The sequence below is a fragment of the Chinchilla lanigera genome, unplaced genomic scaffold (genome assembly GCF_000276665.1).
Source record: "Chinchilla lanigera isolate Chin_1 unplaced genomic scaffold, ChiLan1.0 scaffold00030, whole genome shotgun sequence".
NCBI classification, from domain to species: Eukaryota; Metazoa; Chordata; class Mammalia; order Rodentia; family Chinchillidae; genus Chinchilla; species Chinchilla lanigera.
Genome location: NW_004955431.1, coordinates 10,812,539 through 10,827,462, shown reverse-complemented (window position 1 = coordinate 10,827,462; position 14,924 = coordinate 10,812,539). Strand labels below are relative to the sequence as shown.

General features: G+C 33.1%; 1 protein-coding gene across 7 annotated transcripts in view; it reads left to right on the top strand.

Moving 5' to 3' along the window:
* The window catches only part of Nbea (neurobeachin), a gene marked incomplete at its 5' end in the record, with an annotated part of 638,824 nt that overhangs the window by 190,422 nt on the left and 433,478 nt on the right, over nucleotides 1–14,924 (top strand). For 5 of the 7 annotated variants that reach the window (XM_013515838.1, XM_005387699.2, XM_005387696.2 and 2 more), the window contains 4 exon segments: nucleotides 2,710–2,718; nucleotides 5,038–5,218; nucleotides 8,487–8,617; nucleotides 11,488–11,595. In XM_013515838.1, the coding sequence (XP_013371292.1) occupies nucleotides 2,710–2,718; nucleotides 5,038–5,218; nucleotides 8,487–8,617; nucleotides 11,488–11,595 (429 nt within the window). 7 annotated transcript variants of the gene reach the window in all.

The window sequence follows — 14,924 nt, the reverse complement described above, 5'->3', positions numbered from 1 at the left end:
GAATCTCAAAATGTGGATTTTATTTGTAGTGTTCTTGTGGTGGCTCATCACTTTCCCATAGCTCGATTGAAAGAGATTCGTGAAGTAGCATTAACTGAAAAACTTACCCTTAATAATGCTGAAGTGCTACTGGAATTTGCAGCAGTATATAATGCTGAACAGTTGAAACGGTCCTGTTTACAGTTTATAGGACTGAATATGGCAGCTTTACTTGAAGCAAGGTCTCTTGATGTTGTAAGTGATGATGTTTTGAGGGATCTTTCTGTTTTTTACCGACAAATGATTCCAGCAATGGATAGAAGAGTTAGTCCGCCCTATCAAGATGTATCAGATACTAGTTATTTGGACATAGAAGATGGTGATATCTTTCTGAAAGAAGATATAAATGTGGAACAAAACTATTGGGAAGCTATGTTTAAGAGGGCAAAAACAAAAGCTGAAAAGAAGCCCCATAAATGTTCCCATAGTTCTGGAGGTTGTAACCTTTCTGATATTGTTGAGTCTACCATCTGCAGGGCTCTTGAAGGAAGTTATGCAGGAGCCGGTAGTCTTAGAGATTTACAGTCCCCTGATTTCAACACAGGATTTCGCTCAGAAACTACCTTTTTTGAAATCATGATTTAATGGAAGATGTTCAGGCTTTAGTATAAAACAGGCTTGCATTTTAAACTGGGCTCTGCCATTTACTAGATGTGACCTGTACCTTGATTTCCTTTGATAAAAGGATTAATTATACTTATCCTTCAGGGAGTTTGTGAAAATTAATTTTGGTCATATATGTAAAGTACATAGAGAACCCTCTTGAAAGTTTTCTTTCATTGAGTTCCTTTTTTAACTATTTAGTTCCTTTTGGCTCTATTTGTATAATGTTAGAATAGTCTTCCTACTTATAAAATAAGCCTGGTATATTCAAACTGCTGAATCTACACGTAAAATTTAAGATAAATTCAGTTATTATGGATGATCCATTTAGATAGCAAAAGGCTAAAGTGGCATAAGTTTTTGGCTTCTGTTTTCATGGATCTGGCCATAGACGTGATCTATTTTCTGCCATGGAACCTTAGATTAATGTGGCAGTTTGTACTAGGGATAACATCTGTGTTTTGCTGCGGCAGTATCATCATCCTGAAAGAAAACTTTGAACTATTTAATATTACTTGTGAAGAGATATTTTAATGGAAACTTAAAGAACAAAAGAATATAGTTCTACGTTGCTAATATTAATGGTGAACACTCCGAACTTAGTATTCCTGAAGAACAACACCTTATTGTGGTGTCAGGTTGCCTAGATTATTTTAAATCACATGTGGCAGAGAATCTGAATTATAAAGCTAGTTTTAAATTTCTAAGTTGAACCAATAATTTTAACTGCAATACACTGGAAAAAATAGACCATTTATGATATAGTTTGACTTATCGGTAGTTTGTGGAAGGGACATTACTTTTGGTTTTTTCTTTTGTTTTGTTTGAGTTAATGTGTCCAGGACTCGTAGGTGGAATCCTCTCATTTATTCTCTACCATATTGTACAAACTGCTCTTGAATGAAAGCAGAGAATTGAAGAAAAAAAGAATGAAGCAAAGAATGTAGATTAACTACAAAGTACATAATCACTGTGACTTTAAGTTCACCATTTTAACGAAGCATCCAGAAAACTGAATGCTTACAGTTTAATTCACTGTCATGTGTGGTTTAATTTTATGTGTCCCAGAAAAAAACAAAACAGAAACCACCATTTTTAGTTCCCCTAATACTTTCATAATCCTTAGGAAGAACCCAAAACAGATGAGAAAGTTTTAATTTTAGTTTATTATTTTAAATTATCAGGGTGTACAGGTAATAAATTTGAAAAAAATTACTAAATATACTTTAAGTTTTGCTCTTGCTCATCTCATAGAACTGATCGTGTTTTAGTATTCTTAGGGTGCTTTTATACATTTTCCAGTGAAAGTACCATGGAAATAGCATTTTTTCAAATTTATAATTACATATCTTTGTTGTCAAAAATCAGGCAGTAGGAATGATTGCTGACTAAGAATTGTGAAAATCCTTGTAAATTTTTAAAGTATGTATAAATATAATACCTAAGACTCTAAAATTTACTATAATATATAATTATCTTAGTTGTATATAGGCCTTATTTAGCATACTAATGAGTTCTTTTTTGGCATGGGAAAATGGTTTTTAAATTGGAATTGTCTAAATATTTCCATTTTGATGTATAGCAAGGGTTCTGAATGAGAAAAAAATTATAATATGACTTCCTTATAGAAAGTTCTAGAAGGTTGGTAAAAATAGTTAATCTCCCTGAATTATTTTCTCTTAAATCAGTATTGAATTAGGGCTTTTGCAGAGGCATTATATTAGTTCATTTGTTAAAATGTTTCATTAATCATCTAATGGGAAAAGATACTTGTTTTGTAAAAGAGAGTATGCTTACTTTCTATTACATGAACTATATATATATTATTTGGGGAGAGTTACTAAATAAAACTAAATTCAAATCTAAATATTTCATATTTAATCTTAATCCCATGTAATTCATAAAATGAATATCTTTCTGAGAATTTTGCTTTAATAATACAATCATATGATTTTTAAATACATTATTTTGTGTTTCAATTTTACATTGTATTTTCATTTAATTTTAATAATTTTCTTTTCTTGTACTTTTTTGGTCTGTTGTCTGTTTTGTCTAATGCATGTCCAGGGTTCTAAGGTTAGTATTACTTTTGCACTAATTTTTAGGTTTTTAGTTTTAAGTTTTGTTTTTACTTATTTATGAAATTTTGACTTGGTTATATTTTGAGTTTCCATATCATCTTTAATATTAAGGGTTATCCTTTGTATATTTTAAAGAATCATTAAAAGAATTATTTTCCCAATATATTGATAAATTACTATTTTTTATTCACAATAATAACTACACTATTGTAATGAAAACAGTATTGTTACAGTCATATGTACAATCAAATTTAACTGAATCCAATGAATGGAAATAGCATGAGATATCTGGTACTATAAGATTTAATATCAAATGTGAATGATCATTATTTTTAAACTCTTTTTAAAAAATTTCATAAAAAATGCTTATACAATGTATCATCATATTTATAAATTATTTTTATACAGAACAAAATAAGAAACTTCTTTCAGATTATTTTTTATGTTAAGAATGACTTTTACTTTAAGGTTTAATACTTTAGTAAAAAATAGGTGTTCAGTAACATGTTCAACTTAGAAATTCTGTTTATAATTATAATTCTGTTATAAATTTACTCATTTTGAAATGAATGAACTATAGTTACTGCTATAAACTTCAAAACAACTTGTAATTAATATCACTAGCAAATAAAGGGAGGTAGGTAGAATTTCAGTAGGTCACAATGAATAAAAATTTCTTTGAGAACACATCTCTGCACATACTAAATTCTAATAATAGTTTAAAGTAGTTTCAGAATGTTTGATACTACTAAGCAATGGCCACACCCCTTCAGTCATAGAAAATTTAAACTGAAACAGATTTAAAACGAGGGTTTTGCTTTTGTTAATGAACTGTTGCATCATGGTCCCGAATCCTTAATTCTTGGTGCCGTGCACTCATTCTGTGTATGCTATGCTACATGTCCAAGTTATGTTGGAAATGTTGTTATATTTCTATGAAGTGTTACTTTGTAAGGAATTTGTGATTAAAAGTACAAGCAATAAATTAAGTTTTTAGGCTATGGATACTTCATTGGCATAGTGTACATAATATATAATCAATAATTAAACTTTCTATTTCCAAGCTCAGTTTGGAGAGAATGGTTTTACTCCTGTTTTGTTGGCAAATGTAAGGAAGAAACCTGTTATATTTCATACTCAAATTTAAACTAGGCTTAGTTATATAGTGCTTGCAGTAGCTACCTATTAGTTTTGAAGAAATTACCCATCTCGTAAGGAAGCGTTAAAGAATTTTTGATGACATCCCCCAATCACCGTTTTCCCGTGACATTTCAATATTAATGTTCCTGCTCCTTCAAGCAGGAAGAAGTGTAGGTAGAATGATGTGTATAAATAAAGTCAAAATGAAACATTAAATATGAACAGAAATCTACTGCATATGCTTATATTTTACGTGATTTTATCATTTTGGTTAAAAGGTAAGATTAATCAGTATAGCTAGTGTGGCCATTTTAAGCATTTAAGGCCATTTTAGGATTTATAAAATTTATAGAAATATTTTTACTTATAAGGCATTTTGTACTTCACTCATTTAAGCACTGAGAAAATCAAACCTAATCATAAGGAGCTCAAATCATTAAGATATTTTATAGTACACAAGAGAAAATAAAATAAATGTTGCCATTGCTTATAAAACTACAAAGTTACACATTTTAAGAAGCAGGATACTTTGTAATATTCCCTCTGAAAACGTGAAATTAGGTTTTATCACAGATAATATCTTAGTAGCTTCCAGTCTAGAATGCTACTTATTCTTCTTGTTGTTAGTGTTTTGTAGGTCACAGATTAAATATCTAGAGGAATTAATGATCCACTTGATTATTTTTACCCGAGTTTTATTGTGCATGTGAAATACCTAGTGATTTCAGTTTATTCTAAAATGGATAAGAAATTACACATTATAATTTGACAGCTGTCTCATCTTGATGCCAAATGAAATCAAATCACCATTTGTGTTTCCTGTTAGTCATAACACATATATGAAAAGTCAGCGCTATTTAGAAATGAGAGTGAGGATATTAGGAAACAAATGTCAATTTTATATCTTCATAAGTTAAAAAATAAACCTAGTAGACATTCGTATGTGTAGTTTTTTACAACTAATGACATTTAAAAACTGACATTTATTTTATAATGATTTTTCCCTTTATTTAAATGTAATTGATAGGTAAGCTACATTGTTGATAATCTGGGGATATATAGGATTAGTTTATCATTTATTAATTACTTATATTAAATGTGTGTTTACTTGTAGTGTCTGTTATATAGCTTATATTTCCAAATTTTAAAGCTTAACTCCTCTACTTTTTTAAAGACGGAATTGGAAAATATTGAAGTGACACAAGGCATGTCAGCAGAGACAGCAGTTACTTTCCTTAGCCGACTGATGGCCATGGTTGATGTACTTGTGTTTGCCAGCTCTCTAAATTTTAGTGAGATTGAAGCTGAGAAAAACATGTCTTCTGGAGGTTTAATGCGACAGTGTCTAAGATTAGGTAAGTCTGTTAAGAGTAACAGTACATTTTACGTAATTGTTAGAGATTACTTTTATACAGTTCTATAGTACATAAAGTATTGGTATAAGTAGATGATTAGCCAATTTAATTGTCTTCTAATTTTTTCAGAATTAAATTCACATTAGAGCTGTAATGGAATTGGCACCCGTTAACCATTTGTAACTTGAAATACCATCACATGTTAGGTTACATTTCAGATCTGGAGATAAACATAAGGAGGAAGAAAGACTTTAGCACAGTGAGTGCAGTAGCCAGTCCAGGGTTCTGAAGCAGACAGGGTAGCATCTCTTAAGCCTGGGGTAGGGTGTGGAGCTTAGGCCAGGGATAGAATGAGGAATGGAATAAGGAGATTAGCTGACTTTAAATCTAACATTGAGGTTAGACTGCTGGAGATGGGGATGGGGGACTTTAAGCTAACATTTCAGTCTTTTGTTACAGAGAAGCATGAAAAAAGTAAAAAACATAAAGAGTAAAACAAATAAAAATTGGACATTGTTGGGGACAGGGAAGGCAAGATTGGAAATGGGTGGACCTTTACACTCTTTTGACTATTTTCTGTTGTATTGCTCTGCTGTTTTGTGGGATTATGGAGGTTTGTTTGTTTGCTTGTTTGTTTTGTTGTCCAAATCTGTCATGGTGCGCAATAGGAATGGCCCCACTGATCCTGGATCTTGCTTGGGTTTTGTGTCTTTTTAGTCCTTTGATAAGCTTTAGTAGAAGGTGGGAGAAGTGGTCAGTTTTCCCAACTCAGTGGCTATTTCTGTGGGTATGTTGTTAGGGGAATTGCAGCAGTTACCCTTTTTGGCAGATATGGTCAGTGATGGGGACAGGGAGACGTTGGTGTTGTGGTCCACATTGATAGGCTAAGGTATGTGTCTTAGCCTTGGCCATGTTGATAGGCTAAGGTATGTGTCTCTCTGGGTCTGTTTATTGGACGGGCACAGATAGGATTGCTGGCCACGAAGGAATAAGTGTTCTAATTGGGAAAGGCAGGTCCTGAGATGTAGCAAGAAGTGGTGTTGTAAAGTACAGTATGGAGTCCCAAAGCTGTGTATTAAAAAGGGCCTGGCTCACGTTTCCAGATCATATGCTATGTTCAAGGAGGCCTGTCTTACAGGTTGAATTCATATAGAGTTACTGGAGGGTGAGGTGTTAGTAAGATCTCACAAGAAGAGCTTAGAGCCCTGGAAAAGAGATTGAGATTGTAGGTGGTCTGGAGAAATGGAGGAGTTGAGTGAGCATTTTGTCTCAGGTGAGATGTCATAATTAGCCTGGTGAAACTGATCGTTTTGGAGCTTCTTGATAATAGTTGGGTTACACTGAGAAGTGCTTTCCATGAAGGGACTGTTAAGCTCACAGTAAATGTAAAGGAGGCTTGATATGAGAGGGAGGTATCAAGGATTATGAGACCAATAATTGGCTGGGTAGTTGAAGGGAATTTAGTTGAATTGATTATTAATCTGTTAAACCAAGTTAAAATATGTTTGTTTGTTTGATGTCTCCCCTTTCCAGGTAAGGTTATTAGATTTTTAAGGAGTGTCTTGGTTATTTTTCTTATTACTGAGACAAAATACCCATCACCCAAAGTTAAAGGAGGAAAGATTTCTTTTTAGCTCACAGTTTGTAGAGGTTTCAGTCCATAATCAGCTGGCTCCAAGGCAGGGTGGTAAGGCAGAGGGCATCACAGAGAAGAAATAGTTCGTGGCAGGCAGAAAGCAGCAAAAGCAGCAGACAGCAAGTGACCACAGCACCCCTCTTTCTGTCCCTTATATTCTATCCAGGCTACCTGCCTTTGGGGTGGGTAGCACTCAAACCCAGAGTGGGACACCTTTAATCTTTGCGTTGCATCGTGAATCAATCCCAGTACCTTTCTAAGAGTATTTAATTTATTTAGATCTTTAGGCAAACAGAAAGCTTGTATCTTTATACCTGCCTTAGAACATCAGCAGAACAGTAGACAGCAAGCCGCTCCTGGAAGTTCCTGATATGTATGGTTTCCAATTTTGAAAAGGCCCAATAAAAATACTACCCATTGGTAGTTATGGGGGAGAAGTTTTTGATTCAAGGAAAGAATAAGGAAGGAGAATATAGTAGATTGAAACCTGCTTGTTTTGTGTTTTTAAAAGACGAACAAATTGGAGGAAATATTTCATATTCTTTATAAGGTAGAGTTTGACCACTTTGAGATATCTCTGGAAACCAAGAGGTGTAAGTTCATTTCCTGTGGGCCATTAGAAACATTTCCATTGGTATTTAATAGATAGAACTTGTAAAACTGATTTAAATATTTTTTAAGTATCTGAATATCTTCTAACCAACATTAATTTAGTTATTCTGAGTTTTGATTTCTAAATTGATTTTATTTTTATTTTAATAGTACCTAACAGATTTAATTGTTGTGTCACCCACAGGAAATTCTTGGAAGACAATAATAAAGCAAAATCTTATCACTTGTTTTGTGTTATTTCCTATTCTAAGGCTTTGCATATATTAATTTAATTATTCATAACAGTAGCCTTCTATGGGAAAAGTTACCTTTATCCTCAATTTATGTATGAGAAAACTGAGGCACACCTAAGATTACACAACTCATAAGTTGCAGAGTTAGGATTCAAACTTGGGTGTTCTGATTAGAAAATTGGTGTAATTGGTTACAATACTTTACTAATTTTACAAAATAAGTGAACATGTTGAATGCTTATCAGGAACAGCTATAGATTCACCTGCTCTGAGGAGGAGAGGTATGGGACTTGTGGAACTTTAGTGTGCCTGCAATAGGAAGTTATGAACCAGTAGCCACAAAGATAGTGAAGTTAAGGGCACATACCTTGTTATTAAAAAATTAAATCAAACATGAATTTTAAGTTATTATAATTTTTTACTGATCAGAATTGGAAGAGATGGAGGGAAGTAGAATAAGGAAGGATATATTGGAAACTTCAGAGTTCCTGTTAATATTTTGTTTCTTTAGCTGGTAGTAATATTATGTTTTTATTTTTCAGCTACTAACTGGCTAGTAATATTGTGTCTTTATTTTCTCATTAAGATATTTATTGTATATATAATGTATATTCTATATACTTTCATTATTGTCTCATAATTTAAAAATATTTATTGACTGTTGATTTTACAAAATAGTACTGGGTGAAGGAAAGGGAAGTAATAGAAAAATAAATATGCTAACAAGTTTTCAGTGCATCACAGTCAACAATTTATGCTTAATATATGCTATTGGTTATTTAAATAGTTTGCTGTGTAGCTGTGAGAAACTGTTTAGAATGTCGACAGAGACAGAGGGACCGGGGACACAAATCTTCCCATGGAAGCAGTAAACCTCAGGAAGTTCCACAGAGCGTGGCTGCCTCAACAGCATCAAAGGTAAGTAACCATACTCTGTGTTAATAAATCTGATTCAACTGGAAAAACTGTTTTGGTTTATGAGAACAAAATGCGTAATGTGTAAACAAAATGGCATGTGTAATAAGACAGCTCTAACCCTTGGTGTTGGCGTCTTTGCTTTATAGTTATGTTACCAAGATTATTTAACCTTTTTGAGATTTGCATTTTGGGGTTATTGAATGAAGATACTACTGTAATAATTTCCACTTCATAGGGTTCCTAACAGAATTATATCAGCATGTAGCAGTAAAACGTCTTCATTATTTCTATTTCTAATAGTTAAAAATTTTTCAGAGTTCAAAAATGAGAAATGCAGTTTTTAAATGGATGTGCTTTTGGTGGAAGACAATAGTAATTATAACAAAAATATATTGACCTTCAAATGAATAAACAGTATAGAATATTTAAAATATACTAGTAATTCTCCTTCTAAATTAATTCTCTTCATCATCTCCAGTTTTATGTGCATGACTTCCAGGTCCTGCATGGCTGATCAGCATTTACTTCCCCAGCTGGAGTGTGTATATGTGTACCCTCCCCCTTGATTGAACTGCTTTAATCATACTACAGACTTCGTTTCGTTCATGAAAAGAATACCATTTTGTTTTTAACCTCTTAGATGTTTACATATTTTCCTATACCTTTATTTTGATCTTTTACCCAGCTAAAATCTGTTCCACTCTTGGTTTTAGCTTAAATGCTAGTCTCTTAGGGAGGTGTTTTTTGACATTCCCACTGCCGCTGCAGTCTAGGGCGGGTTGCTCTGATGTTTCTGTTAAAACCCAGTTTTGTCCCTTACTATTCACTTTACTTGTATTAGGTGTTTAATATTGATATAGTAATTTTTTGCTCAGTAATTGAAATAGAAATTTAATTGGTTTTACAAGTTCTCTGAGTTTAAACTTCTGCAATTTTCAAACAGACCAACCACATATTTATCATATCTGTTGATTATTTGCAGTATTACAGCCTTTTTTCTTTCTCACTATACTCAAGGAAACAATCACAAGATAATTTTACTATATATCATTTTACTACTCACAAGACTCCACAGGGCCCTTTATTGCTTGTCAAATTAAATATTAATGTGTCAGCAATCTACCTCATGTTATTTGTATAGATATTAAGTAGGTTGTTAGCTACTAGAGGCAGTACCCATATCTTGTACATGTTTGTAATTGTTTAGAGCACTGGGATACTTCGTAAAAGGAAGACAGTTCTGAGTTGGTGTTCTGGTCAGCCGTTACTGGTTTCATGACCAGAGACAAATTCCTTAGTCTCTTGACCCTCAGTTTTGCAGTTTTGCTCATTACAAATCTTAATTTATAGCTTGGTTATATTAATTAAGTAAAAAATAGTGCACAGAAGTGCTTAGTAATTCCTGGAATGCAGTGAACATTCGTTTGATACTGATTCTTTTTCCCTTTCTAAAAGTTACACACTCCGTATACACTTAGGAAATAAATAAATAGATGGAAATAAATTTTAAATGTATTTAAATATATATTTATATTTATATTTATATTTATGTATAATTTATTTAAATATATATATAAATAGATGAAATAGAAATAAATATTTATATATTTATAATTTATTTAAATATATAAAAAATAATAAATAGATGAAATAGAAATAAATAAATAAATAATAAATGGCTATTTTGGGAAGCTTATATCTCGAAGGTGTATATACTTTATTTAGTTGGTAAGAGGGAACCTTTTGAGATTTTCAAGCCAGATACTGCTCTATGGGTAAAATACGGACTGAAAAGCCCAGGAAAACAAATGGTAGTGATTTAGTTAAGCTGATTAGTGTCTCATATCTCTTTGGCAAGCTGTTTGCAATGAAAAATGGGTAAGTCCTAGATATAGAAATACCAGATCTGAGTTGATAACAAAACACACTTCGGGGTAGGGAATAAATGGACCGGAGTAAAAAGTTTTTATTTTCCTTTTTTTTCCTCCTCATGTTTAATGTTTCCTGTATGGCATTTTAATAAGAAAAAAAATCATAGTTAATCTTTCTGTATGCTTAAAAAAATACAGTTCCCTGCCACTAATCTGTGTGGAGTTGTGTGAGTCACAAACCCTTAGGAGGCCTTATTTTTATCCTGTGGGGTTAAAAAAAGCCACAGTCCAAGCATTTCCTATCATGTAGTCTTTATAATGGTCAAATTAGGGCAATCATTGTAAACTGTAAAATGTAATATTTAAATAGATCTAGTTTTTTCTATCTACTGTAAATGCTATGTTCACTAAATCTTCATGTGATAAATATAATTGTTTAGATGATCTAGCAGAGTTCTACTAAAGTTAAGCTTTCATATAAGATGGCAGAGCTGGTAAGTTTTGAATTGTAATGGAAATCAAATAATTATCAACCTTCAAATTCCATGCTCTTTTTACTATTTTGGGCTTCAGAGGAATCAAATATTTTGGTTAGGAGTGACATGTCATGAGTGACACCTATGGAGAAGTAAAAGTTGGTCTGATTCCTGTCCCAGCAGCAAAAAGCACATATCATTTACATATAGGGATTACATTTGGCACTTTATGTATGTTATCAACTTTACTGCACACAATTTGTAATGCATCCTATAGGTAAACAAGTACAAGGCAGAGTTTTGGGGACCAAGGCTCACTAATTTAATTTACTGTGTGACTGTATTACCTAAAAGCTGTAGAGTGTTGTCAATCAGTGTTAACTCAGAGAAGAGGAAGAAAGCATGTGGCCACTTCAGAATAAGCTAAGCATATTAGAAATGATATTTCTGTGTAACTTCCTGGGAGTTGTTATTTATTTACTATTCCCTTTTATTTTACTCATAATTCTCGTTTGTTTTTAAGGCTCCCTTGGAAAATGTTCCAGGTAATCTTTCTCCTATTAAGGATCCTGATAGACTTCTGCAGGATGTTGATATCAATCGCCTGCGTGCTGTTGTCTTTCGGGATGTGGTAAGTTAAGTCTTTGTGGCTTCTCTGAAAAAGGACTTTCCACTGTCATTTGTATAAAGTAATTTAAAATTTATAATGGATCTGTATATTGAAACTAAATACCCTGAATTTGTTGGTAATTTTGATGTAAAATAATTGAGCCTCAGCTTTCTCTGAAAGTTTATTAATGTCACTTTTTAAAAAGTTAAATGAAATTCTGATGGAGTAGGGATGGCCTTGAAAAACTAAGATTTACTTTAGCTTACATCATCTACTCCTTTCTTTCATTATTTCTTGCTCCATGTTCAAGTACTGAAAGTTTTATTATTAATCAGTGTTACTTTATTATGGATGAAAGGATTAGGTCATTAGGTATTGATGGTGATTAATTTATGTGCAAATTACATTTTAAAGAAGAATCTGAGTTTTAAAAGGATAGACATCTATGGAAATTTGAATTAGAAATGTAGCTTAATGAAGCTTAAGGGAAAATATAGTTTAGGGAAAGATTTTATGGAACCCACCCATCCTATGGTTACTTAACTCAAGTAAAGCAATGACCTTTCTGTGAACTACATAAGAAAATGCAGTGTTTTATACCAGATTCAATATTGATAGCATTTTTAATGTAATTGTGGTAAATCAGCTACTTTGGATTCTGTTTTTTAATGATTCAGGAAATGTGTCAGAAAATTTATGCCTGAAATTTGTATTTAACAATAAATTTAGTGGAATGTTTTGTACTTTACACAGTTTTTAAGATATATTTAAGTAATAAGGAATAACAGAATACTACATAGGTAGGAATATACGATAGAATAATTGTCATTCATATGTGTATTCTTATAAATCCCTGGAAAAATTAATGACCAGAAAACATAAGGACAGGAAAATAGGCAATAGAGATAAAATGTGAAATACAAGGCAACAGACATGATAAGAGGTCATTATTACCAGTAGACAGCAGAATGAAAATCAAAAAAGGCAACATACCTTTCACTGTTAATAAAAATTTGAAATATCAATATGTAGCATTATAAGAGTACAAGGAAAGATGCTGTTACCTATCACTTATATGTAAGTATGGATTTGATGAACTTTTATATACCCCTTTCTCAATATGTGTTAAAACTCTTGCAAATGTTGATGTCTCTGACCCAGTCATTCAACTGGAAAGTTACTTAGCTTAATAGTTTCATCAGGGATGATTACAGGAAAGTGGCAACATTATAAATTCCCAGGGACATTTTTTAGCTTCATAGATTTTTGCATATTCAGTTAGCAGAAAACTGTACAGCTCTCAAGATATTTTGGAGGGAAATTTAGCAAAGCAGAAAAATAACTGGTATATTTTAAGGGAAAGAAACAGTATGTACAGACACATTAGCAGTACTACAAATACTATATGTATGTGTGTGTATTTTTATCTCTAAAAAGAGAAAATACCCACATTCTAACAATAATTATTTCTAGGTAAACAGATTTTATCTTTCTGCACTTACTTGTACTTTCAAATTTTCTATAATACACCTATATTACTTCTATAATTATTAAATAACAATGTAGTATTAGAACCATGATTAAAGATTTTATTTAATATCTGATTCTAAGACCTGGAAAAAGATTTTTAGTAACAGTTTAACTATTTAGAAATTGAATCATCAAAAAAAGTATTGTGAAAAGAATATTTTTTCAATGAATGAGTTGTTACAACATAGCACATCTTCATCTTTAAAAAGCACAGCCAGAACTAACATACAAAATCTAGAAAGTTCTTATGTTAATGATGGCTTTCTGTTTACACTGTTAGAAAACTTGGACCACATTGTTATGATATAGTGGTAATTTCTCTTAGAGTCATGAATGTTTTGTACATAGGTTGTATAACAGCAGTGGTGCCTAGCTTCTTTGTGAAAGAAAAGAATTGCGTTAAGTTTGCCAGGATGTACCTTCCATACATCATAAAGGCTGCATGACTTGTGTTCCTTGAGTTTACAATATGTATCAAGCTCTGAAACTATATTATCTTAAGCTTCCAGTTGAGGGTTAAGAGAAAGACCCGCAGACAATCTAGGCATTGATACAGAAGAAGGATCAGTTGATTACAATGGCAGTGTAACCTTGGCTAACTTAGTACAGTCAGTAATAACTGTAGTATTAAGCATAAACTGGAAAATGACAAACTCTAATAACTAATACTTTGGCATCTTTCACCCTAGGTACAGGATTTATAGTTACATAGCAAGGTCTTAGACAAATCAGAAAATTACACATAGTAGAAATCCCTTCGATAGAGTGATGTACCCCCTTTCACCATAAAGCAGTATTGAGCCACAGTAAGATACAGTTAACTACCTATAGATTCGTAAGTGTAGTTGGTATAGGTGAGGTAATATCAAGAAAAAAGAGAAAAAAGATAAAATATGAAAAATGAAGCAGTGGTAGATGTGAAGAACGTGGTAAGATTGATGTAGGAGTCCTAAGGAGTAAAGGGAAGTTTGTGGTATTGAGTAGCAGTAACCAAGAAGTATAAATAATAGGGAAGGGAGATTAAAGTAGGGGGAAAAAACTAAGAAAAACTACTAAGGGGACAAGTTGAAAGTGAGAAAAGAAAGGGAGAGAAGGAATAAAAGGAGGTCTATTCAAACAAATACAGCAAAGTAATATTAAGTGGGGGCACAAGAAAATGAGTGGTAAAATGCCAGATTCCACAAAAAAAAGTGAAAAAATGTGCCAGTAATGTAGAAGAAAAGGAAACGAGAGAGGGGGGAAAGTTCCTATGTATTTCCAGAGGAGCATTTTCTTCCCAGGTCAGTAGTCTTTACTCTTGTAAGTCAGTTTCCCAGTTGTCCCTCTTTATAGTCTGTGAGTGTACAGAGGTTCCTCTGTTCAGTGGCAACTCTCTCTGTAGTCCCGTTTGTGGCAGTTGCTCAAGTTGGGGAGCCAGACCAGAGAGGATGTGGGGTCTTGTTTCTGAGGCTCCGTTCCTTCTCCTTGGGGATCAGTGCCCTTTACCTGATGTGTTCTCCAGTGTCTGTGGTACAGGCTCCTGATATGAAGAGCCCATTGTGGGCTTTAGACCTGACTCTCAGTCCTGTGGATTCTCAGAGGTAAAACAGGTCAGCCCAGGGCTAATGTGGGCAGATTTCTAAAAGCCCAGTGTGGGTACAGAGTGCTGGGTGATATCTCGTAGGTGTCTGGCATGCCAGGCAGAACAGACAGCTGTTACCCTCACTGCTGAGCCAGGCAGAGGACTGGCCTTGTCAGGTTTAAATAAGCAGAGTCTGTGTCTGGGGCACTGGGTGAATGCAGAGTGGAGACACTGGTCACTCTATATTGGTGTTAGATGT